Source organism: Geotrypetes seraphini, chromosome 5 (genome assembly GCF_902459505.1).
Source record: "Geotrypetes seraphini chromosome 5, aGeoSer1.1, whole genome shotgun sequence".
NCBI lineage: Eukaryota > Metazoa > Chordata > Amphibia > Gymnophiona > Dermophiidae > Geotrypetes > Geotrypetes seraphini.
The window spans coordinates 234,156,798-234,184,179 of record NC_047088.1 but is presented as its reverse complement, the minus strand read 5'-3'; the positions used below and the strand labels follow the sequence as shown (position 1 = coordinate 234,184,179).

At 42.5% G+C, this 27,382-nt stretch overlaps 1 protein-coding gene across 7 annotated transcripts in view; it reads left to right on the top strand.

The window, feature by feature from the left end:
- Nucleotides 1–27,382, top strand: part of THSD7B (thrombospondin type 1 domain containing 7B) — a 924,116-nt gene that overhangs the window by 700,252 nt on the left and 196,482 nt on the right. For 5 of the 7 annotated variants that reach the window (XM_033944565.1, XM_033944562.1, XM_033944559.1 and 2 more), the window contains one exon: nt 9,191–9,196. The exons of the other annotated variants lie outside the window; for them this stretch is intronic. In XM_033944565.1, coding sequence (XP_033800456.1) covers nt 9,191–9,196 — 6 coding nt within the window. The remainder of the gene's footprint in view (nt 1–9,190; nt 9,197–27,382) is intronic. 7 annotated transcript variants of the gene reach the window in all.

Below are 27,382 nucleotides of genomic sequence, written 5' to 3'. Positions count from 1 at the left end.
CAAAATATATCATTACAGGGTTTCTCTAGTGGGTGACAGATTTCACTGGAAATAAACCAGTACTTTTCTCACACTCGACCTAACTCTGCCTTTAGGGATTTGAGGGATCTACCCTATGGGATCTCAACTTAACTGGCACTGTCTGTTGCTCTCGAGCTAGTGTGCTTGATGTCTGAATGTGGTATGCTTGGAGTATGCATGTTGTGGTTGGAGTGTGCTGTATGGGTTGGAGTGCTTTGCGGAGAGGATGGAAGGGAGAGTGAAGAGAGATGGGTTCGCAATTACACGAAAATGTTATAGCTGTCTTAGGGCTCCTTTTACGAAACTATGTTAGCGGCTTTATTGCAAGCACATTTTTAGCACACGCTAACCCTCGCACTAGCTGAAAAACTACCGCCCGCTCAAGAGGAGGCGGTAGCGGCTAACGCGGCCGGCAAATTAGCTAGCGTGCGCTATTACGCGCGTTAAACCGCTAACACGGGCTTTGTAAAAGGAGCCCTTAGTTAACTTCAGGAGGATGTTTTCCTGCTACTCCTTCTATGCCCTGTTTTTGGAGGGGTTTTTCCCTCGCTCATAGACTGTTACTGTATTTTTCTTATGCGGGCATTCTTTTGGCACTTTCCCTGTTGCTGTGAATTTGTTCACGATTCTGATAGGTTCCTTTTCTGGACAAGTCATGTTGTTTCCTGACTGGTGTTTATTGTTTGTATTGGCTGCTTTCTCAATAAAAATTATTTCAAAAAAAAAAAAAAAGGAAAGGAAAGGGACTAGATCAAGATTGAGGGCTCTTTTTACAAAGGTGTGCTAGCGTTTTTAGCGCACGCACTGGATTAGCATGCCAAAAAATTACTGCCTGCTTAAAAGGAGGCAGTAGCGGCTAGCACGCGCAGCAATGTAACGTGCACTATTTCACGCATTAAGGCCCTAACGCACTTTTGTAAAAGGAGCCCTGAATGTCCACTGACGTCTTTTATACATTTGTTACAGTTCTTTTATTCCTCTTTTTGTTGGTATAATTCAAACACATCCAGGGGGGAGGGAGGGGAGGGTTATATCTTTAATGCGATTCCTTGAGGTAATTGTGGGGTGGGGGGGCTTATATTATAGCATTGCTACTGTTTGTATTTAAGTGCTGATTTGTTATTTTTACGGATATGAGTATTGTCTTGCACTTTTTGTTCGTAATGGAAAATCAATAAAGATTTATAAAAAAAAAAAAAAAGACTGAATGTGCAAAAATAGCCTGCTCAGAAGACAAGTGATTACAACATGTACCCAGATTGACTGACTTATTATTAACATGACCATTTATTTTTTTCATCAAAACGGGACATCTATTAATATTCAGTCCCGCCCCCAATCCTGCCCTAGCCCCACCCCAATCCCACCCTAGCCCTGCCCCCAATTTCTTCCATTCATTTTTCATGTACACACAATATCTTATTTCATAATGGTAACCATAAAATTAAAAAAAAACAAAGCACCCTATACGCAGAGAAAATGTTAATTATCATTTATATTTGGGGGTTTTCAAAGATGTCACCACAGTAACTATAGAAAAATAGACAAATATAGTGCAAAATATAGACAGCAGATATAAATTCTCAAAACTGACACATTTTGATCACTAAATTGAAAATAAAATCATTTTTCCTACCTTTGCTGTCTGGTGATTTCATGAGTCTCTGGTTGCGTTTCCTTCTGACTGTGCATCCTTTTCTTTCATTTCTTTCTGCACTCAGGCCTAACAATTGTCCCTTTCTATTCCCTCCCTCCTTCCTTCCTTCCTATGTCCTTAGTGCCCCAGCGCCTGCTTCCTATGTCCTTAGTGCCCCCAGCGCCTGCTTCCTATGTCCTTAGTGCCCCCAGCACCTCCTTCCTATGTCCTTAGTGTCCCCAGCGTCTCATTCCTATGTCCTTAGTGTCCCCAGCGCCTCCTTCTTATGTCCTTAGTGCCCCCAGCACCTCCTTCCTATGTCCTTAGTGTCCCCAGCACCTCCTTCCTATGTCCTTAGTGCCCCCAGATCCAGTGTCAGTTCTCCTTTGTTCCAGGTTTCCCTCTCTCTCCCTCCTCTGTTATGATCTTGCCTCTCTCTACTCTTCCTCAGGGGCTCTCACTCTCTGTCTGCACCTCTCAAAGTCCTGCTTCTGCCTCCTGTCTTTCTCCTTTGGTCCAGGCCTTTATCTCTCTAGTCCTTCTTCTACTTACAATTCCCCTACCTTCTCTGCCTCTTTCTCTCCTTCCTTCATCCCTCCTTCCTATGTCCCCCTCACTGCCTTCCAGCCTTTGTCCCATTCCCTCCCAAAAAGCCTGCCTGCCTACCTCCCCCAAAGCTAGCCTGCCTGCCTGCCTACCTACCTACCTCCCCCAAAGCCAGCCAGCCTGCCTGCCTGCCTACTTACCTCTCTGCCGCATAAAAGCCAGCTTGCCTGCCTACCTCCTTTCCCCCTACCAAGGGAAAAAAAAAAGCCTCCCTCCAGGCCCGACTTAAACTTCCCTCCGGTCCACCGCCACTGCTCCTCTGCTTACCTTCCTGCCTAATCGCGCCCAGAAGCCTTCTTCCTGACGTCAATTCTAACGTCGGAGAGGACAATCAGGCCAGCCAGGCAGCGATTGGCTGGCCCTGAACGTCCTCTCCGACGTCAGAATTGACGTCGGGAAGAAGGCTTCTGGGCGCAATTAGGCAGGAAGGTAAGCAAAGGAGCAGCGACGGTGGACCTGGGGGAGGGGGAGTTTAAATCGGGCCGGAAGGGATTTTTTTTTTTTTTTTGGTGTGGCAGGGAGGGACAGGAAGCGATCGCCTGTCCCATTGTCCCTGCGCACAGCTTCAGGACGCTGTCCCTGAAAACGGGACATTTTGGCGTCCCGAAGCTGTGTGTGGGGACAATGGGACAGGGGATCCGAAAACGGGACTGTCCCGTTCAAGACGGGATGTATGGTCACCTTACTTATTATAGAACACTATGCAATCCTTTAGAAAGCATGGAGGACAGATCTGCACAACAGGAATGTGATATCAACTTGCTATAGAAGAACAGGGAATAACTTCTGGGAAGGATTGTGCTACTAATGTAAACCAGAAGATCACTGATTAGCGTCCTATCCCTTTAGATCTACCAACGACCACCAACAAAAAAAAAGAATCGTAAAAAGAAATTTATGCCCATTTTTAAAGATCTTTCTTCTTCAGTTTCCTCAAATACTGCCCTGGATTGAATAGAGACAGTCCTCATATTGCTGTTATGATTGGATGCTGAAAAATTTTCAGCCCAACCAAGAAGAGAATGATGTGGATATAGTTCTATCAATGATCTGAAATAATGTCAAAGCATAGAATTTTGTTTCTGCAAATCGGAATATAGCAAAATAATCACCCCCCCCCCCCTTTTTTTTTACAAAATTATAGTCAGTCTTTGGTCTTTAAACTCTCAACTCTGGAATGATCTCCCCCCTTTTTTTTTAAGGAGTTCCAGTTCATTTCAATTTTTCTGTAAATCTTTAAAAACATTTTGAAAATTCTTTTGAAATTTTGCTATTATCTTCTATTTATCATTTGTAAATCATTCCCTGTTTATTTAATTGCTGTAAACCGAGTCGAGCTTTCTCAGAATGATGACTCGGTATACAAAGTTAAGCTTTAGTTTAGTTTAGTTTTGCGCCGGCTGTGGCGGTAACAGCTCTAACGCTCAAAGGAATTCTATGAGCGCTGAAGCTGTTACCACCACTGCCAGTGCTAAAAACCATGCTACAGTTTTGTAAAGGGGGGAGAGGTAAGATAAGAGTCTTTTCAGCTACAGTGACAAAATAACGCTCAGAAGGTAGGAAGTTGGTTAGTGGTCAGCACCTTTTCGTAGATGATATTCATAAAAAACCATAAAAAGAGATCTGCCTCAGTGTTGATATTGCTGGGTTTCTCAATAGCATTTGACACTGTGGGCCATAGGGCTCCTTTTATTAAGCCGCACTAGCGGGGTTAACGCGCGTGACTTTTCATCACGCGCTAACCCCCCGTGCTGGCTGAAAAACTACCGCTTGCTCAAGAGGAGGCGGTAGCGGCTAGCGTGGCCGGCGGTTTAGCGCACGGTATTACGCACGTTAAACCGCTAACACGCCTTTGTAAAAGGAGCCCATAATATAAGGCAGAAAAAAGTATCATTGGCACTGTAATTATTTAGGTCCAGAGTCTGTCTGTCAGACAGATGCCAGTCAATACTGCTCAGCACTACCTTATCTTTCTCATTGACCTGTAGAGCACCAAAATGATTTATTTTGTTTTACATCTACCTCAAACACCTCTATTTCTACACATATGAGTTAATATAATTTGATTCTAACATAGGCCCTCTTTTACTAAGGTTTGCTAATTGAATTAGCGCGCGTGCATGTTAGTCTATGGACGCATTAGCGTTTAGCGCATGCTAATTCGATTACCGTGCGCTAATCGGTTCGTGTACCTTAATAAAAGAGGGGGATAGAATTCTCAGCTGGCATTCTAGTACAATCACAAAAATAAAAAAAAAATTATAAACTTATCCCCCCCAAATTAAAAAAATAACTATGAAAGTAAAATCAACAAAATTAAATAAAATCATGTTTTAACAGACAACAATATTATATGATCAATAGTAGTAGACAATAATATTTTTTTAAGCTATGTAAATAAATTATATTGTGGTTTGCACTGCTGGGGCCACAAACAACTAGATGGGGCATAGCCCACAGTTCTTTGTATGACTCCTATGCCAGGAGCAAACAAATCTATATCAGAGACCCCAAGTTAGATAGAATGATACTACAGATGAAATATTGGGGTCTTTTTTATTAAGGTATGCTAACCGATTTATCATGCGCTAAACATTAGCGCATGCTAAATGCTAAGGCATCCATTATATTATATAGGTGTCTTAGCATTTTGCTAAATTAGTTAGTGCACCTTAATAAAAGGACCCCATTATGCAGTACAGCAGCTGGTAAATCAAGAGTCAGAATTTAGTTAGATGCAGCTATTTTCACATCAGATAATAATTCCAGATCAATTAGAAGGTAATCACAGCAGGCAGATGATGATAACTTTTGGGTGTGCTGTCAGTGTGTTTCACAACTCAGCATTTACGAGCGTTGTGTATTAAGTCAGATTTCATCATTCACATGTGATTGATTCAGTAAAGGCTCCTGAGGCAGGCCATAGGCCGAAACATGTGCGTGTCGAGCCATCACACAAGATCATATGATTTGTTGAATAAAACTGCAAACCAACATCTTCTGCACTGTGTTGGTTGGTGTCCCCCTGCTCCAAGCATAGATGATAACATAGATAGCATAGAGCCCAGTATTTTCTAGCCGGAAATATAAACTATGCAGGGAAAAGGGAAAAACATGCTTTTATCAGCTTAGAAATCTCTTAGCCAGAGAAGAAAATGTGGTTGAAAGAGACAGTGTTTCCAGCAATCAGGTAGACCACAGAAGCCTGAATCATACACAAAATAAGATTTTTGCCCTGCTTCAATAAATCAAACTGCTATATAAGACCAACATCAGTTACTTAAACTACTATGATTTGTTTCTTCTAAAACTTTTCATAATCCCCATTTGATGAATTTCCAAAGTCAAAACATTTCAAGCCCGCTAGGCTGATTCTTGCATAGACATATCATTATTCTCGTTAGGCCAGAGACCTGAGAGCACGATCTGAATACACGAGAAGAACCATATTGAGCCTATGGGAAATATTAAAAAGGAGGCCCCAAAGCCTCATATTTAGGCAGACTTGGAGCCTTTTGTATTATGGGAATCAAGAGCAACTGCCTTGCTTGCATACCACCCTCCACACACATACCCAATGCCATACATCCATCATACACAGACTTCTCTTATGCACATTATTTAAGGATATTCTAAAACCTTGGTCTTCTTGCAACCCTCAGGGACTTAATTTGAACAAGCCTGGTCTAGAGGGAGGCTAGAAAAGGTCAGTATTCTTTGCCATAAATATAAGAATTGCCGCTGCTGGGTCAGACCAGTGGTCCATCACGCCCAGCAGTCCCCTCACGTGGCAACCCTCTGGTCAAAGACCAGCACCCTAACTGAGACTAGCTCTACATGCGTACGTTCTGGTTCAGCAAGAACTTGTCTAACTTCGTCTTGAATCCCTGGAAGGTGTTTTCCCCTATGACAGACTCCGAAAGAGCGTTCCAGTTTTCTACCACTCTCTGGGTGAAGAACTTCCTTATGTTCGTACAGAATCTATCCCTCTCGTTCTCCCTACCTTAGAGAGGGTGAACAACCTGTCCTTATCTACTAAGTCTATTCCCTTCAATACCTTGCATGTTTCGATCATGTCCCCTCTCAATCTCCTCTGTTCGAGGGAGAAGAGGCCCAGTTTCTCTAATCTTTTGCTGTACGGCAACTCCTCCAGACCCTTAACCATCTTAGTTGCTCTTCTCTGGATCCCTTCGAGTAGTACCGTGTCCTTCTTCATATATGGCGACCAGTACTGGATCCAGTACTCCAGGTGAAGGCGCACCATGGCCTGGTACAGTGGCATGATAACCTTTTCTGATCTGTTTGTGATCCCCTTCTTTATCAGTCCTAGCATTATGTTCGCCCCTTTTGCTGCCGCTGCACATTGCGTGGACAGCTTCATTGACTTGTCGAGCAGAACTCCCAAGTCTCTTTCCTGGAAGGTCTCTCCAAGTACTGCCCCGGACATCCTGTATTTGTGCATGAGATTTTTGTTACTGACATGCATCACTTTACACTTACCCACGTTGAAACTCATCTGCCATGTTGATGCCCATTCTTTGAGCCTGATTATGTTACGTTGCAGATCTTCACAATCCCCCTGTGTTTTCACTACTCTGAATAACTTAATATCGTCCTCAAATTTAATCACCTCACTCGTCATACCTATGTCCAGATCATTTATAAAGATGTTGAAGAGCATGGGTCCAAGCACCGAGCACTGCGGCACTCCACTGGTGATGCTCTTCCAGTCCGAGTATTGTCCATTTACCCCCAATTTCTGTTTCCTATGCTCCAGCCAGTTTTTAATCCACGTGAGTATTTCAGCCTCGATTCCATGGCTCACAATTTTTCAAAGTAGTCGTTCATGCGGAACCTTGTCAAACGCCTTCTGAAAATCCAGATATACAATGTCGCCCTTGTCTATCTGTCTGTTTACTCCCTCGAAGAAGTGCAGCAAGTTTGTCAAACAAGATCTGCCTTTGCTGAAACTGTGCTGGCTGGTCCTCATCAGACAGTGTCCGTCGAGGTGATCAATGATGTGGTCTTTTATCAACGCCTCTACCATCTTTCCCGGTACTGAGGTCAGATTCACCGGTCTGTAGTTTCCCAGGTCTCCCCTCGAACCTTTTTTGAAGATCGGCATAGCATTCGCCACCTTCCAGTCTTCCAGAATCTTTCCCGATTTGATCGACAGATTAGCTATTAGTTGAAGCAGTTCAGCTATAGTCCCTTTCAGTTCCTTGATGACCCTCGGATGGATACCATCCGGTCCCGGGGATTTATCACTCTTAAGCCTATCAATCTGCCTGCATACCTCTTGTAGACTGATCGTCAACCCTGTCAGTTTCCCATTTTCGCTTCCAGCATATAGCATGATGGGTTCCGGTATGCTATGTATATTCTCTTCGGTAAATACTGATGCAAAAAATGTGTTCAGTCTGTCGGCGATTGCTTTGTCCTTCTTTAGCGCTCCCTTTATTCTTTGGTCATCCAATGGTCCTACTGCTTCCTTCGCGGGTCGTTTCCCCTTAATATATCGAAAGAACGGCTTGAAGCTATTCACCTCCTTGGCTATTTTTTCCTCGTAGTTTCTTTTGGCCCCTTTTACCGCCTTATGGCACCTGCGTTGATGTTGTTTGTGCTTATTCCAGTTTTCGTTTGTAATTGACCTTTTCCATTCCTTAAACAAAGCTTTTTTTTGTCTCTGATCGATTCCTTTACCTCTACAGTGAGCCACACCGGTTCTTTGTTCTTTTTCCTCTTTGATCCCTTTGATATGCAGTATATATAGATTTTGCACCTCGATGACCATATCCTTAAAAAGGGATACAAAGCTTACTCTATTTTTACAGTGTTCATCCTCTTCTTAATCTTCTTCCCCACCATGCATCTCATCCCTTTGTAATTCCCTGTTTGGAAGTTCAGTGCCATGGCCGTCCTTCTGGATCGATGTTTCACCCCTGCGTCCAGGTTGAAGTGGATCATATTGTGATCGCTGTTTCCCAGCGTCCCTTCTACTTCTACACCTTGTGCCAGTCCTCGTAGTCCATTTAGAATTAAGTCCCGAGTTGCATTTCCTCTTGTGTTTTCCTTGAGAAGTTGTTCCAGAAGGTAATTGCCTACAGCATCCAGGAACTTGGTCTCTCTAGCGCAACATATGACCCTGGGAATAGAGTTAAACATGTATACCCTGAGAGAGAGACGGAAAGAGAAAATTTGAATACTGGTACCTCCAAAGTATAAATCCCCAGGAGGTGAGCATCTGTCAATAAAAAGAAGGTTCTGGAAGGAGACATGGTAAGATGAAAGTGAAGGTGGTGGTCTCCAAAGTAATCTAAGGCAACATTTCTTTACAGAATGAGTAATAGATACATGGAACAACCTCCCAATGGAGGTGATGGAAGCATGGACAGAATCAGAATTTAAGAAAGTATGGGAAAAGGAGTGGGCTGCCTGAAGGAAAAGAGATTGTGGAGATTGGACTACTGGCTGGTTTGGGTGGGCAGACTACATAGGCCACATGTTTATTTTTCTCTTGTTGTGTTCTGATTTTATGAATTCATCACGTGACTTTAATTATAACACTTATTTCATACACTAGAATCTTTGTAGGCTGTGACAGCTTTTATCCACATAGGTCTCTTCTTTCAATTACCTTGTAATATAATCGCCTGGGAAGGCTTTGATAAATCATTGTTTCTGTTGCTAGCAGTGTGTTATCTATATATCACCATAAAATGCAGAAATAGATGAAGCAGAGGATTCCTGCCTCTAGAGACCTAGGAAAATTAAGCAATTTATTTGAATTTATGTAGTCCCCTTTTCTTTTTTTCACAGAATGAAGGAGTTTTAGTTTCACCATATTATACAGCAGTTAAACTAATGGATATATAATTTTCTCTCCTTTCTGCATGGCACGCATTGCTAACACGGACATCTACAAAGGCTCAGGTTGGTGTTGCATTCTATGTATTCATCTTTATCCTTCTAATTTAATTTAAAATAAGAACTTTGATGTTATACTGAATCAACTGAATCACTTGTTTTTAAGAGAATGAATCAGAATTGTATAGCTGCATGCGTCATAGAGAAATAAGAATTATTTGCAATTTTGTTGGACTTGTTCTTGGGGTAAGTCAGATCTGGTATTTTAAAACAGCAAATTATTATTTTCTACTTGGAATTATTCTAGACCTAATCTGTGTTAGGCACTATAAAACTGAGAAACTGCATAGGGATTCAGAAGTCAATACAAAATGTTCAAATAGTAAATATAGAGGTTGCAACTGCTGTGCTTTTATGTATACATTATAAGCAAAAAGCTAGACTATTTGTATTTAAAAAGAGATTACATTAAATCAGGTCTTAAACTTCATATTTCACAGAAACACAATGGGGCTCATAATTAAAACAAAAAAACATCTAAAAAGTGGCCTAAATCGGTACTTGGATGATCAAAAAGCCTGATTGTCCAAGTATCCATAACCAAATCTGGTTTTAGATATATCTAAAACCAGCTTAGGCTTTTCCCCTGCCTCTAAACGCATAGAGCAAAAAGAGGCGTTTTTAGAGGCAGGGAAAGGGCAGGAGGGGGGCAGGAGGTGGGCCGACCTAGACATAGCCGTACAGCAGGTATAACCAAAGGTTCAGGCAGGTTGCCTAGTCAGCACTTATATGTTTTGACTTAGACCAAGTCAAAACAGGTATAAGTGTCGAAAAAGGGGCCACTGAGCTGATTCTGTATGAAGTTCTGTATACTAAGATCTGGCACAATGTTCAACTTTTATGGTTGCAATCCAGTATTTTCAAGTTGGATCACTATCTTAGTTCATTGTCTTGGAGCACAGAGCCTGGGACCAACATGACTTGAATAATGACCAGACAACAAAAGGTTGAAAAAATAATTATATTTTCTATTTTGTGATTTCAATATGTCAGATTTGAAATGTGTATCCTGCCAGAGCTGGTGTCAGACAGCAAGCGTAAACTAGGATCTAAAGGAGAGAGGAAAAGTGTTTTTTATTTCTTTTGTTTACATCACAGAGCCGACGTGGGGCCGGAGACATAACTAAGCCTTAGTCACTTAGGGGTCCTTTTATTAAGGTGCGCATTTAGCATGGGCTAAATTGGTTAGCGCACCTTAATAAAAGGACTCCTAAGTATCTTAATAAAAAAATTTGGCTCGCAATTTAGCCTTTTTTTCAGATTTCGGCCCCTTATTACATTGCATTGCATTAGTGATTTCTATTCCGCCAATACCTTGCGGTTCAAGGCGAATTACATAAAAGTTTTCAGAGATTACATAAAAGTTTACAGGAATGGCATAAGAGATGTCATAAAAGTTACATAAGAATTACCAAAGAGTTGTCAAGATCTTAAGGTGATAAATGTTGGATAATAAGAATTACCAAAGAGATTTTGAGATCTTAAGGTGGTAAGTGTTGGGTAAATAGAGGCATTTTAGCATTAGTTGGGTAGTTAGAAGCATATTAGAGTATATTAAGGGTGTAGAGTGAGTAGGTGGGGTTTAGGTAGGAACTAATCATTTTAGATAGCTTTTATGTATTTTATGAAGACTAGGGTTTTAGTATCTTTCTTGAAGGTTTTGTAGTCTGTGGTTGATGACAACAGAATGGTGATTTGTCTGTCCAGTTTAACTGCTTTGGTGGCTACTAGGTTGTCATATAGTTTTTTTCGTTTGACATTTTTGGATGGTGGGTGGGTGAAAAGTGAGTGGGTTCTCCTGTGTCTGGATGAGGAGGATTGAGTTATATATATAGATTTTTTTTATAATGAACCATTACAGTTATTCTTAAGCAGCGGAGAGAACCCACACTTTGTAGCAATTACAGTCCCATATCATGAATGGATATTGGTTATTAGATCTTTCTAAGAAATTTGAGCAGAAAGCTGGAGTATTGTATTTTGCAAATTATCCACACTGATGAAACAGTATTTATCAAGGACCATTATGGAGCTGACAATGTGTGTCACCTTATTAATATTATTAATATTGAAATTGTCTAAAATTGACAACAGAGGAATTGATTGTTGGTCCTGCAATTTGGAGGTTGGTACTATGAGACATACGCTTATTTACATGGCCCTTATGTGGCTGACTACTGGGATAAATAATAATAATAATAACAGCTTATATACCGCAATACCTTGAAGTTCTATGCGGTTTACAAAGATTATGCAAAGGTACAAATTGATTGACTTTAAGAGGGGAGGAAGAAAGAGGGTTAATAGGACAGGAAATCCATTTTTGAGGAGAGAGTGATCAATAGAACAAGTTAATCGCTATAGAGGGGAGAGAGCAGAGAGGATCAGTTGTCTAGATGCTTTAGGAACAAGTGTGTTTTCAGACGTTTCCTAAATTCCTCATAAGTAGTGGGCGAAAGCAATTGTTCTAGGTCTTTACCCCATGATGCTGCTTGGTGCGAGAGAAGATGTTCATGGTGTTTTTCAGTTTACAACCTCTCACTGGGGGGGGAAACGAAGTTGGAATGTGAGCTTCTCTTGTGTCTTTTACTAAAGTGCGCTAACTGATTAGTGCAAGCTAATCGAATTAGTGCGCGCTAAACGCTAACACATCCATAGACTAACATGCACGCATTAGCGTTCAGAGCATGCTAAATCGATTAGCGCACGCTAATCTGTTAGCGCATCTTAGTAAGAGAGGGGGAAAGTCTGGTCATCCATTTCTGAGATGCTTTCTTTTTCACGCCCTTTACCTTATAGATTAATCATTTTTGGCATTATTGATATAGACGATGAGATGGACGCTTATAAAGCCCAACTTCTGAAAATTTAGGCCCTCTTTTACTAATGTGCGCTAACACGTGCAAGTTATTCTATGAACACATTAGCGTTTTGTGCGCGCTAATTCGATTAGCGTGCTCTAATTGGTTAGCACACCTTAATAAAATAGGGGGTTAGTTATGATCTAAATTAATTTTTTCATTGGAAAGATTCTTCTAAGTTGGATTACAATAACTGCTGGAATTTGGTGTGTTTATATGCTAAATATGAAAAAAAAATACTTACAGTTAAGTGTGGCAATTTAAGGAGATTTAACAAAATTTGGGAATCTTTGCTTAAATATTGTAATTATATATTTTTGTGAATGTTAGCATGATACTCTTACCGCATTTCATGACTACCGTATTTTCACGTAGATAACGCGCACCCGTGTAAAACGCACACACGGGTATAGCGCGCAGAAAACACAAATTTATGTACAGAAATTTTTATATACCACGCACACCCGTATACCGCGCATGCTGCCCGACTCTCCTTTCGCCCGCCCCGACTCTCCTCTGGAGACCCCGACTCTCTTTTCTCCCGCCCCGACTCTCCTTTCCCCCTTGAAGTCCTGTCCCTACCCTGAAAGCCTGATGCCCCCCCCGACGTCCGATTCACCCCCCTGCAGGACCGCTCGCACCCCCACCCCAAAGGACCGCTCGCACGCACCCGCACCCCCCACCCTGAAGGACCGCTCGCACCCCCATCCCAAAGGAGCGCTCGCACTCCCACCCCGAAGGACCGCTCACACCCCCACCCGAAGGACCGCTCGCACCCCCACAGCCTCCCCCCCTCCCCCATGGAGAAGCTGTCTACCTTGTTTCCGCATGCCAGCGAGCCCAGCTGTTTCCTCTGCCGGCGGTCCTGCCCCTTCTCTGAGCCCTGCTGCGCTGCTTCCTCTTCCGGCGGTCCCGCCCTTTCTCTGACATCAGAGAAAGGGCGGGACCACCTGAAGAGGAAGCAGCGCAGCACAGGGCTCTGAGAAGGGGCAGGACCGCCGGCAGAGGAAGCAGCTGGGCTGGCATCCGGAAACAAGGTAGACAGCTTCTCCATGGGGGAGGGGGGAGGCTGTGGGGGTGCGAGCAGTCCTTCGGGTGGGGGTGCGAGCGGTCCTTCGGGGTGGGAGTGCGAGCTCTCCTTCCGGGTGATGAATCAGGCGTTGGGGGGGGGTAAACTATGTAAAAAAAAATTTGTACAACGCGCTCACGCTTATAACGCGCAAGGTTATGCGCGGTTTGTAAAAACCATGTATAACGCGCGCATTATATGCGAGAAAATACGGTAATGTTTTGTTCATTAGTTCTGTATATTATGCATTCATTTTAAAATTTAATAAAATATTTAAGGAGATTAATATTCTATCTGCCATTTGAAATTTTGCTATACTTTCACTCAGTGCAGAAAAGGCTTTAGATAAATTTTAGTGGAATTTTCTATTTTTCACACAGACTTTTGTTTTGGAGAATGCATTTGCCATGAAATCTATATTATGTATGCATCTCCCTCTACAGCAGTGCAGGTCAATGCTGTCTCACTCTTTCCTCTTGGTAGAGGCACTAGGCAGGGCTGTCTACTATTCCCTCTTCTGTTTGCAAAAGCAATAAAACCACTTGCGATTTGGATTCTCTCTCTCAAGCAGAGCAGATGGGGGATATGATGAGAGAATGACTGACATGTTATTTCTCTTTATGCTGATCATGGAGGATTCCCCTCACTCCCTACTGATACCCAAAGGGATTATTCAGTCATTTAGCTAACTTGTATATATCTAGTTATACTGTTCACTTTTAAAAGTCAGTTTTACTCATGTGGAAAACTGGTGTAACATGGTGGCCCACGCAGAAAGCAATGTAGTATAACTGTACACCAATTAACAAGAAAGTACCAGGTACATTAGATAAGATTGTGAGTCCACAGGGAAAGACAGGGAAAAATGCTTGAGTTCCAGAATAAATTCATCTAAACTGTTCTGAGCTCCCCTGGGAGAACAGAATAGAAAATTGAATAAATAGTATGAAAAGCTTCAGCCTCTGATAACCAGAGCTGGTATTGTGACATCATAATGCCTCATTCCACCAATGCCTAAGAGCCAACCTCATCAGTGATGTCACAATGGCTTGATTGCCCTACATTTTGATTTCTAGAGTGGCACGGTGGTTAAAACTACAGCCTCAGCACCCTGAGTGATTTCAAACCTACGCTGCTCCTTATGACCCTGGGCAAGTCGCTTAATCCCCCCATTGCCCCCAGATACATTAGTTAGATTGTGAGCCCACCAGGACAGACAGGGAAAAATGCTTGAGTACCTGAATAAATTCATGTAAACCGTTCTGAGCTCCCCTAGGAGAATGGTATAGAAAATTGAATAAATATCTGCTTTTACAGATTACAGATCTTGAATTTGTTTGTGATTATGTAAACTAACCCCCTCTTTTACTAAGGTGCGCTAACCGATTAGAGCACGCTAATCAAATTAATGTGTGCTAAACTCTAATGCGTCCATAGACTAACATGCACGTGTTAGCGTTTAGCGTGCTAAATCGATTAGCGCATGCTAATCGGTTAGCACACTTTAGTAAAAGAGGGTCTAAGATATGGAAATTCAAAGCTCGCAGCACTTGTGCAGGAATAAGGAAAAGCCTGCCCAGGCGCCAACTTTCCTCACTACGCCACTGACTGTGGCACAGGTTTTTTTGCAAGCACCCCACAAGAAAGTTTTTGCTAGGTATAGGACAGTGTAAAAGAGTTGGTTGACCGAATCCCTATGAGCGTTGGATCATTTACCTCGCCGGCTCATGGTAGAAACCTCTACCACTGTTTAGTAAAAGGAGCCCTGAACCAGGCCTTACTTTGCTATTTCTATCTATTTCTTTCTCTACTGTTTATAATATTAAAAAAAAAAAATCAATGTAAAAGATAAAAAATATGAGAGAAAATTCCAAAGGCTCAAGAATAACATATAGTTGAAATAGAAAAACAAACCAGGAGAAAAAAAATGCCACAATCCAAACGGAAATGAAAAAACCACAGTGGAGATATCATGAAATGTTGGTGTGCAGTTTATTCAATAATCATAAAAGTCTGTGCGATGGCTCGACCCGCACATGTTTCGGCCAATATGGCCTGCCTCAGGAGCCTTTATCTGAATGTTCAATTACTTGAGTGGTGTGACTTACTACAAATTAAACACCTCATTCATACCGTACAGGTCTCTGCACACACAAAATTCATACTTGAATGAGGTGTCTCATTTATAGTAGGTCACACCACTCAAGTAATTGAACATTCAGATTAAGGCTCCTGAGGCAGGCCATCGCACAGACTTTTATGATTATTGAATAAACCGCACACCAACATTTCTTGATATCTCCACTGTGTGTTTTTTTCATTGACATATACTTGAGACATTATAGACTTTTCATGGATTTGGGGCGGAGTTTTGGCATGGGTTGAATTAGGCGCCAGTATTTTAGACCAAGGAAAACCTTGCTTAATATGCCAGCTCCTAAGGTATACAATAGAGAATGACACAGTGGATGTTACCCGCGGGTTGCCGGGAGGGGGGATGTCGCGGGGTTCAGGGGGGCCGATTGGGGGTTCGGTGGGCGGTCGTGGGGGGGGGTTCATCATGGGAAGGAGGTGTTGGGCTCCCTCCTACCCGGATCTGATCGGGGGAGGGTGGCTGCGTCTGGGCAAGAGGGGTTGGGCTCCCTCCTGCCCGTATTTTAGTGGGAGTAGGGGGGGGTTGCTTCTCGGCAGGAGAGATTGGCTATCTCTCCTGCCACGATAACGATCCCCCGAACTGCTGCCAACCTCGACACTTCGGGGGAGGATCGCAGCAGGGGAGATGAGGCATCTCTCCTGCCACGATCATTGCAGTGGGTAGTGGGTAGGTTGCCAGGGCCACTGAACTGATCGCGGCAGCCGCGATCAGCTCAGCGGCCCCTTTTTCGGTACTTATACCTGTTTTGACTTGGCCTAAGTCAAAACATATAAGTTTCTGAGTAGGCACCCTGTTCAAACTTTTGGTTATACCTGCTGTACGACTATGTCTAGGTCAGCCCACCTCCCGCCCTTTCCCCTCCTCTAAAAACGCCTCTTTTCGCTCTAGAGGCAGGGGAAAGGCCTAAGCTGGTTTTAAACCAGCTTTGATTATCGGTACTTGGACGATCAGGCTTTTTGATCGTCCAAGTACCAATTTAGGCCACTTTTTAAACGTTTTTTTGTTTTGATTATGAGCCCCAGAGTAATGATACTGCTTTTTTGTTAAGACTGGCAGTGATAGACTCAGTTCTTTCCTAATCAGACATTTCAGCAATCCACACTGTTTTCATCATATGAACAAGGCATCTCTGCCTGTTATCTATAAAAGCAGTAGAAATGCATGGATGACAAGGGCCATCTTTGACAACTTGTTCCATAAACAGTTTGTTCCTGCGATGAGGGAATCATTTGTTTGTAAAGAAGATTGAAGCTAAGGCTGTTTTACTGTTGGAAAATTGCCCTGTACATCCTCAAATGGATACACTTATGTCTAGAAATGGGAGAATACGAGTTTTATATCTGCCAAAGAACACTACATCAAAAATCCATCGACTTAATCAGGGAATAATTCAGAACTTCAAGGCTAATTACCGTAGAGAACTCATAATGTCAATAGTTGATAGTGAAACAGATGTTACATCGTTTTTAAAACAGCTAAATATAAAAGAGGCTATGTACCTAGTGCAAATGCATGGGAATCTGTGAAAAGAAGCTCCAGAGAGGGCTACAAGATATTTTCCATGGTTGTGGCATAAACAATGATGAATCAACTCCTGATGGAGACAACGCTAGTGAAGAAGACATCAGTGATATAAAATATACAGAAACACACAATCAAGTCCAAGCTTGATTCCAACTCGTCAAAGACTTGAGAACAGATGCATCGCCAGATATCATTGACTGATGGCTGAAGCAAGATGAGCTCTGCCCAGTTTCAGAATATCACAGTAAAGTTTCAAGTTTATTTAAAAATTTCTTATGCCGCCTGATCAGATTTCTAGGTGGTGTACATCAGCAAAAAGGATTACACAAAATACATATGGAGTTAAAACAAGGTTACAAAATTAGAGAAGAGGGACATCACTAGGGATTGTTAATTCAAGGAACAGATGAAAAACAAGACGAACGCAAACAAAAGGGAAGTGGGGTAGAACTCCAAGTTTCAAGTTTAAGTTTAATTAATTTTAATATACCAACCATTGATGTGCACCTGGCCGGTTTACAATGCTAAAAATAAAAGGTTAAAATAAATTTTGTAGAGGGGGGAAATGTGAACATTAAATACACAAATTACAAATACGAACATGAGCTTGAGGGTAAAGGGGGAAGGGAAAGTTAATAATTACATCATTAAAAACAAATTAATTAAAGGGAAGAGGGGGAGGATAAAACACCAGGAGTGGGGATCGCTTCTTAAAAGCAGTTCGTGTTTATTTTGCAAGCTATTGGAAGTGATGAGAGGAAAGAAAACAAAAAAGGGACAAACAAGATCATATTTGCTGTTATTGCTCGAGGCATGAATGAATATGTAGTGTATACTAATGATGACAGAAGATGATGATTAGTGCTGCCTGATTCACGATTTGAATTGATTCACAGATTCGAATCAGGTGAATCGATTCAAATCGATTCAATTTTTTTTTTTTTAAATCGGCCTCCCAATTCAATGTCCGACTCTTCCCCCTTGCCTTCCTAAAGCAGGAGCTGCAGCGCTGCCTCTTGCTGGCCGTCCGCTGCTGCTCCTGCTTGAGGGGGGAGGGTCAGTCAGAAAGGCCTCCCCCAGCTTGCCCGCTCTTACCTCCTTAAGGCTAAAAGGGCAGTCTGCAGGCTCGCTGGTGTTATAGCGATCCCTGCAGCTGCCCGTGGTCCTTAGCGGCACGTTCTTTCTGCTACGTCCAGCCCCTGCTCTGAGGACCACGGGCAGCTGCAGGTATCGCTAAAACACCAGTGAGCCTGCAGGCTGCCCTATTAGCCTTAAGGAGGTAAGAGCGGGGAAGGTGCAGGCTTACGGGGGGAGCAGGCGTTCATTCGCAGCGGAGAGGAGGAGAAAAAGTGCCTTCGCGGCGGGGGGGAGCAGGCCTTTGTGGGGGGAACAAGTCTTCGCAGCGGGGAGCAGGCCTTCAGGGCAGGGAGGCAGGCCTGTGCAGAGGGAGGAGATGGAAGGAGTAAGAGAGGGGAGGGGAGATGCCAGACCTGGGGTGAAGTGAAGGGAAGAGAGAGACTAAACCAAAAAGAGGGGGAGGAAAGCAGAGGAGAGGTGCTGGACTAATGGAGAGAGGGGGAGAGAGGAGAGGGAGAGAGAAATGCTAGACCATAAGGGGAAGGGTACAAGAGGGACAGATACTGCTCCAAAGTAGGATGGCAGGAGAGATAGTAGGAGAAAGCCTGTACCTGGGGAAGGGGATATAGGAGGTAAGGAAGAGAGAAAGAAGAAGCTGGATATGGGGAGAGATAAGATGCTGGGCATGGAGGGAGCATAGAAACAGGGACACAAGGGAGCCAGTACTGGAGAGGAGAATAGAGATGCTGGATGAAAGGGTAGATGAGAAAAGAAGAGATGGTGGATCTATTGATGGTGGGGTCCATCGCTGTGGATGGTGGGGTTAATCCCTGCAGAAGAGAGATGCTGGATGAAAGGATAGATGAGAAAAGGAGAGATGGTGGATCTGTGGATGGTAGAGTCCATTGCTGCAGCTGCGGGGGGATGGAAATGAAAAAAAGGAAAGATGCCAGACCTCCGGGGGAGGAAAGGGAAACAGAAGGGGAAGACAGAGATGGAAGTTGTATGGTTAGCATGGAGAAAGAAGGAGAGCCTGATCAGAAGACAACCAGACCAACATGGTACCAACAAGATTTGAAAAATGACCAGAGAACAAAAGGTAGGAAAAATAATTTTATTTTCTATTTTGTGATTACAATATGTCAGATTTGAAATATGTATCCTTCCAGAGCTGGTGTTGAACCGCAAACGTGAGCTAGGATTTAATAGAGAGAGGAAAAGTATTTTTTGTTTGTTTATTTTGTTTACACCACAGGACCAGTGTGGATAGGTGAGGGCAAAGGGAGTGAAGAGGCTATAAAACAAACCCACCAGGATGTTTGGAAAAAACCATCCAATTGGGCAGGAAAATCGAATTGAATCAAAAAATTGATTCAATAGGCTGAATCTAATCGAATAAAATTTTTTTTTCCTGAATCGGGCAGCACTAGGATAATGGTGATTTTGCTTTAAGTTCAGCACCCAATGTTAGGTGTGAGATCTGAATTAAACTAGTATCTTATAAGGGCGCTCCACTTAGAACTTCCTTTGCAGAATATTAGTTTAGCGCAGACCTTCCCAGCACCTAATTTTGGGTGTAATTTATAATCTCCCCTCTTTATTTTTAAGAGTATAACTGAAAAAAGGAGAGGGGCTTCATATACTGCCTTTCTATGGTTACAGTCAAAGTGGTTTCCATATATACTCCCCCCCTCCATATTCATGGGGGGTTAGGGGCACAGCCCCCTCATGAATAACAAAGGGTTCCTTTTACGAAGGTGCGTTAGCGTTTTTAGCGCAAGCACCGGATTAGCCTGCACTATAGCGCGCGCTAGCCAAAAAACTACCGCCTGCTCAAGAGGAGGCAGTAGCGGCTAGCGTGCGCGCTATTCCATGCGTTAAGGCTCTAAAGCACCTTCGTAAAAGGAGCCCAAAGATTTGCAAATAACTTTAGGGCCGACTCTGAACCAACCCGCCTGCCTCCTGGACCTCTCCACACCGTACTTTTAAAGCGTGATGGTCTAGCGGTGAAGCAGGGCAGGAGCGATCTTCGTACACTCCTGCCGCATGCAGAGCTGCAATCAAAAATGGCTGCAGTCTCGCAAGGCCATGGGAACTCATAGCAGCCATTTTTTTTATTGTAGATCTGCACTGGGCAGGAGCATAGGAAGATTGTTCCTGCTCCACTTCATTACTAGACCGCCAGGCTTTGAAAATAAGATGTGGAGAGCTGCCTTAAGACCTGAACCCAGTTCCTTAGGACCTCAGTCTGCTGCACTAGCCATTAGGCTACAAATCAACTTGTTCCAATTATTATGGACTAATTGGTTTTAGTTTAATTGAATTGTAAGCCATCGAAACACAGAACTATTTCAAAATTACAACTCCCCCCCCCCCTAGCTTTTGTGGAGATGTGGAGGCGGGGTGATTTAGAGATAAATAATAGCTGAATTCACAAATCCTAAACCTGCAAATATGGGGGGAAGGGGGGGGTGTATATATAGGTACTTATTTTGTAGTTGGAGCAATGAAGGGTTACGTGACTTGCCCAGAGTCACAAGGCACTGCAGTGGGAATCGAACCCAGTTCCCCATGCTCTCAGAGCACTGGACTCGCCACTAGGCGGCTACTCCACTCCACTGCAGGGACTCTACCAACCAACAAAACATAGACAAGACCAGCACTGAAAATAAAACCAAAAGCAGAGAGCTCAAATATCTCCTTAACCCCTTCCCCTCCATTTACAAAACCGTAACACATTTTTTAGTGCTGGCCGCAGCGGTAACAGCTCTGATGCTATGAGGAATTCTATGAGCATCAGAACTGTTACAGCCAAGGTCGGCGCTAAAAACTGCGTTACGGTTTTGTAAAATGGGAGGGGGTAAATAATAATAATAATAATTTATTTCTTATATACCGCCAAAGCCGTAGTAGTTCGAGGCGGTTTACAACAAAGAAGAGCTGGACAATCAGCGAATATAGGTACAAACAGCGAATAAAGATACAATTTATATAGGTAAGCAGGATACAGGATACAATTTATGTAGGAAGCAGGATACAGGTACAGTGTATAGGGGCCATATGTATAGGTGAGTAGGAAACAGGGGGAGGGTTTAGAGCAGTGGTTCCCAATCCTGTCCTGGAGGAACACCAGGCCAATCGGGTTTTCAGGCTAGCCCTAATGAATATGCATGAAGCAAATTTGCATGCCTATCACTTCCATCATATGCAAACCTCTCTCATGCATATTCATTAGGGCTAGCCTGAAAACCCGATTGGCCTGGTGTTCCTCCAGGACAGGGTTGGGAATCACTGGTTTAGAGGACTTGGGAAACAGGGTCGGGCATAGAGGTCTTAGGTTACAAATCGGTTAGTTTTTAATAATTTTCTGAAGTTTAGGTAGGATGAGGAGCGCGAGATAATAAAGCCCAGCCAATCATTTAGTTGCCCTGCTTGGAAGGCAAGTGTTCTATTCAGGTATCTTTTGTAGCGGAAGGCCTTTAGAGTTGGATGGCTAAACAGGTGAGTTCTGCGTGTGGGTCTAGATGGACAATCTAAGATAAAATGGGGAACCAAGTATAAGGGGGCTGAGCCCAAAATGGATTTGAAACAGAGACAGGCGAACTTGAACTGCACTCTTGCTTCCACGGGCAGCCAGTGGAGTTTTTGGTAGTAGGGGTTATGTGTTCCCATTTTTTTAGTCCAAAGATCAGTCGGATTGCCGAATTTTGGATGATTTGGAGTCTTTGAATATTTTTTTTGAAGGAACCCAGATAAATGATGTTACAGTAGTCGAGTAGGCTTAGAATGGAGGATTGCACCAGTAAGCGGAAAGAGGTTGTGTCAAAGTACTTTCTGATGGTTCTTAGTTAATCGTTAATAAAATTATAAAAAATATAAAATCCAAGTTTCCAAGTTTATTATGATTAATCGCTTATATCAACATCTAAGCGATGAACAAAAGATAAAAATATTGGGTTACAATAATCAAAGGGAAACAAATTATATAAATATGACTAACAAGACAAAATTAATTGATACAGAAGGAAGGGGTAGGTGCAGAAATACAATTTAAAAAATAGTAAAGAAGACATGAAGGAAAAAACGTTAGGGAAGGGAAGAGCAATAAGCATCAGAGAATTTAGAAACCAGGGCTCACTCAAAGCACCTGATATAAACCTAATGTCTGGTTAGAGGACCAAATATAGTTTTATTAGCTGTCAAATGCATCTTTAAAAAGAAAGCAATTTAGATTGCTCTTAAATCTTTCCAAATTCAGTTCTTCTCGCAAGTGAATTGGGAGTAGATTCCATATTTGGGGGGCAGTAACGGAAAAAATAGTTTGTCGCCGTGTATTAATAGTTTTTAGGGAGGGAACAGTCAGGAGATGCTGATCAGTGGATCTAAGAGATCTAGGGGAAGAGTAGGGAATCAATAATCTATGAATAAAAGCAGGTGCTTTATAAAGAAGGGATTTGAAAGTCAGTAGACATAGTTTGTAAGTTATACGATGAGCAACCGGAAGCCAATGCGCTTCCTTAAGTAAAGGAGTCACATGATCAAATTTTTTAGCATTTCTTATAAGTTTAATTGCGGCATTTTGAACAATCTGCAGGGGGCAGATTTCTTTTAAGGTAATTCCTTTAAACAATGCGTTGCAATCAGAGAATAAAACCCATAAAGCCTTACATGGTCATGTTTCACCTGTAAGCTGCATTAGTTCAAATACTGGGAACAATAGGTCTGTATTAAAATTAAAAACATTCAAAGAACAGAGTGTTCTCTTCTCCGTTATCAATAATCAAAATAAGTCCTCTGCTTTGGTTTTTGTACTGGTGCATCTCCTGTCTGTCTGTCTCTCTCTTTCTCTCTCGAAGACTATAAGCAAACTTCAGAGGTAAAACATTATAGTCAAAAATCTTTATTCATAACAGTGTTTCCATAAGCCCCAGAACATGGTGCACAGAGAAATACTACAGTAGAATAAATGTGTTGTATTTCTAAGTTATGTATGCTTTTTGAAAAGAAAATGTGAATATAAATGCCAGTGAAGGGTAATGCCGATTTAATTAATTGTAATAAGCCAGTTTGTTAATGTCAGCTTTGGGGATCGGAAATTCGCCAGTTTCTTTCCTTTTCAATAGATGCAGGTAATTTTCCTGTTTCTAATGGGCCCACAATCTAAGGGCTCCTTTTACGAAACCGCGTTAGCGGCTTTATCGCACGCACATTTTTTAGCGCGCGCTAACCCCCTCGCTAGCTGAAAAACTATCGCCTTCTCAAGAGGAGGCGGTAGTGGCTAGCACGGCCGGCAAATTAGCACGCGCTATTACGCGGGTTAAACCGCTAACGCGGCTTCATAAAAGGAGCCCTAAGTTTTTGTATCTGGGGCAAGGGAAGGTTATGTGACTTGCCCAGGGTCACAAAGAGCTGCCTTAAGACCTGAACCCAGTTCCTTAGGACCTCAGTCTGCTGCACTAGCCATCAGGCTACAAATCCACTTGTTCCAATTATTATGGACCAATTGCTTTTAGTTTAATTGAATTGTAAGCCATCTAAACACAGTACTATTTCAAAATTAACCCCCGCCCTCCCCTCCTAGCTTTTGACTATGCTACAGTGAAGCATCCACCTACATATGTAAATAAATAATGTAAATAGTATACCAGTGACCAGTTTTGGATTTTCCTCTCTGCATGTATGAATGAATAGTTCACTTTTTTTTAAAGCAAAGCTATTGTTTCATAAATGCAACATGGCATTGATGCATATGCCAGAGGGTTCTTTGGAACTTATTTACTATGCAGAATTTTTTTTTTTTTTAAATTTATGCAAATTTAACAATTTTAATATCAAATGATATCAAAGAAAAAGGATTCTTACAAAAGGTTTTACAATCATTAAACATATAACACAAAATTCCTTTTCAAGTCCACAAAAACTGGGAGCCATACTACTATATCAACTAACTTAAGATACAAGGAAAACTAAGAATTGATTCTTGATTCATATGAATCTTGACCATTCCCTATTATGGGACTCTGACATCCTCCAACTTTCTCAGTAGTGAAACATTAAACCAACAAACCTCATTTCTGTTCTCGAGCCATTAAAAATTGTTGTAATTGAATGGGGTCCCAAAATACATATTCAATGTCCTGTAATTTAACGAGACATTTACATGGAAATTTTAAATAAAATGATGCCTCAAGGGCTAAAACTCTTGTTCTTAATTTCAATAATTCTTTCCTTCTTAATTGCTTAGCTCTTGAGACATCAGGAAAAATCCTAACCAAATCTCCACAAAATTTTGTCAACCTATTTTTAAAGTAAAGTTTCGTTATTAACATTGCAGTATTAACAGTGTGGGCTCAGGCTAACCGTTAACATAACACCTTGTCCCATGATCACAGCAAAATAAGAACTTAAGAATAGCTATTTGGGGTCAGACCAATGGTTCTTTTAGTCCGGTATTCTGTTTCCAACAGTGGTCAATCCAGGTCATAAGTACCTGGCAGAAAACCAAATACTAATCCCAGGGCAAGCAGTGACTTCTCCCATGTCTGTCTGAATAAAATTGTGTGATCCCTCCTTGAAGGTGCAGAATAATGATGCACCTATGAGAGGTCCTCACGGGTTGTGACCTCAAACACTGGTTTTGCGACCCCCGTTTGGAATCTTGACCCGCAATTTGGGAAGCTCTGCCTCAACAGTGCGTTTTATTTCCAACATCGTGGAATGGATGAGGACTATATGCATGTGTTAACTGTTAATTCAGCAGGTAATCGGAGCAGTTTACACATGGCCATTTGGTGGAGGATGGGCTGGGGAGGGCTTCAGTGGCTGGGAGGGTGTAGATGGGCTGGAGTAGGTTTTAACAGAGATTTCGGCAGTAGGAACCCAAGCACAGTGCAGGGTAAAGCTTTGGATTCTTGCCCAGAAATAGCTAAGAAGAAAAAATTTTAAAATTTAAATTGAATCAGGTTGGGCAGACTGGATGGACCATTTGGATCTTTTTCTGCCGTCATCTACTATGTTATATCTAACTAAATGCATTCTCTTATATGCCATGCAGGCGAAGAACAATTGTACGAAAATGACCCTGGCATGGGCAAAATTACAGAGTAATGGCAACTTACTTGTAAAATTGTACACCTAACCAATTAAAAATTATTTTAAAAAACTTAATTTGCCAGTAGGTCCCTAACTCGATAGGTGCCTACCACTTCAATGTAGGTGTCTTCACTGAGGTGCCTACCAGCAACGAGGCAAATTTAGGACGGAGTTTTGGCATGGGTTGAATTAGGCGCCAGTATTTTAGACCAAGAAAAACCTGGCTTAATATGCCAGCTCCTAAGGTATACAACCAAGGCTGGATTAATGAATAGGCCCAGTAGGCACATGCCTAGAGCCCAAAACTGTCAGGGGGGCCGGCTGAAGGAGGGAAAACAGCTGACTCACCTTGCCAATTTTTTTTCCAAACGGCAATAGCGATGCCTACCCCCCGGTAGGCCCCCCTCCGGCATCAACGGCAACACAACATGCCCCCCACCCCCCCCGGCATCATCGACAACACAGTACGCCCCTCCCCTGGCATCAACATCAACGCGACCAGCTCTGCTCCAGGAAGGTCCCACGATGTCTGCATCTGCCGGTCCATCCCCCCTCTGATGTCATTTACTTCTTCCGGAATAAAGCTGCCAGATGCAGTCATCGCGGGACCTTCATGGATACTGAACATGCCAGCGGCCTGGATTGTAGAAGCCATGTCTGGTTGCTGTAGAGATTTCCTGGGAGCAGCCACTTTTTTTCACCGGAGCCCCACACATCTCCCCTCCTGACTTGCGCTGCCTTTTTAAGGCTTTTGGCATCCCGTTTGTAAAATAACGGACGTCAGCGCGTGCTGAGCGGGGACCAGCGCAGAAATCCACCTCCCCCTTATTCGTGGTCTCCTCAGTGTTAGGTAAGGTGGGGTTTGATCGGAGGCGAGGCTGGAACGGGGGTTTCTCTTTTATACAGAGACCAGCACTGGACCACTTTGACACAGGTGCTGGTTTACATTTGGATTTTTAGATATCACTTGCCTTTTCAGGTATAGGAGTTATTTTCTTGCCCAAATTGCTTCACAATCTAGTCTTTGAAAAATGTATGGACTTGAACCATTGTCTGAAAGAAAGTTATTGTGTAAAGTGGGATTTGAACCCTGGCCACCAACCGTTGAGTGTTCCTGATTGGATACTTGAATACACCCTGTATTGAGCAAACTCCTTCATTGTGTCCAGGAAGGGGCAATTTTGAATTGTTTACTATTTTAGGTGTTTAGAAGAGTTGGCTGCTATGTCTTCAGTACGTTCCGACGGTCCGACCTCAATCTTTGAAGTGAAAGTCTCCAAGAACATTTTTTCCTGCAGTATCTTCAAAATTTGAGGCATTTTCCCTTTTCCTCTGCCCCTCAATATACTTTGTAGGGTGATGAGGGTTTAGGGAAATGTTTGTGCTTAGTAGTTAGGGGAAGGGATGGCAGTATGTCAGGTCCCATCTCCTTTCCCTTCCCCTAGTGGTTAGTTGCTCTCTGTTATTAGTGAATTTAAAACCAGATGTGACACAGAGTGAGGCAGTTGAGAGGAGTTGCAAACTTGGTTATTAATATAAACTTATTTTTCAGATAGTATTACTGCTTTACAATGCATTTGAACAGTTTTATGTACGTATGAAAGGGTTCAGAGTTAAAGTCCTGAGCAATTAGTTGGGAAGGGAAGGAAGGGGGGGATTTGTTCAGAGATTTTGGGGGCTTGCATAGAACTAAAACTGCACTGGTATGGTAATCTTTGTTGTTTTGAATTTTAAAATAAAATAAAAAAAAAAAATACAGGTGGAAATAAAGAACTAAATAAGAAAGCAGGTAAATGAATGGGGCAGGGCTAGGGGCCCAGTATACTTGTGTGCCTAGGGGCCCTCGATAAATTAATCCTGCCCTGTGTACAACTCCACTGGTGCCTAAGTCAATGTAGGCGTTGCTGGGTGCGATTCTACAAATAGCGTCTAACTTTGATTGACATGCAGTAGGTGTTGCTCTTCTAGGTGACTACTGAGTTAGGTGTAGTTTAAAGAATCTGGAGGGACCTGAGTGTCTTATCATTTTGATTTTCCAATTACAAGTTTTAGGTGGTTTTAGCTCATGATCAATCTGCTGGTATTACGTGCACTGAAGAAACTGGGACTGTTCACCCTCGAAAAGAGAAGATTGCGTGGGGATCTGATAGAGACTTTTAAAATATTAAAAGGATTTGACCAAATTGACCAGGAAGCAGCATTATTGACATTTTCAGATGTGACAAGGACAAGAGGTCATAGCCTGAAACTGAGTGGCAGCAAGTTCAGGACAAATGTCAGGAAGTTCTGTTTCACACAACGAGTGGTGGGCGCTTGGAATGCTCTCCCGGAGGAGGTGGTGGCAGAGGATACTGTGCTGGGTTTCAAACGCAAGTTGGATGCACACCTTCTTGCAAAACATATTGAGGGATACG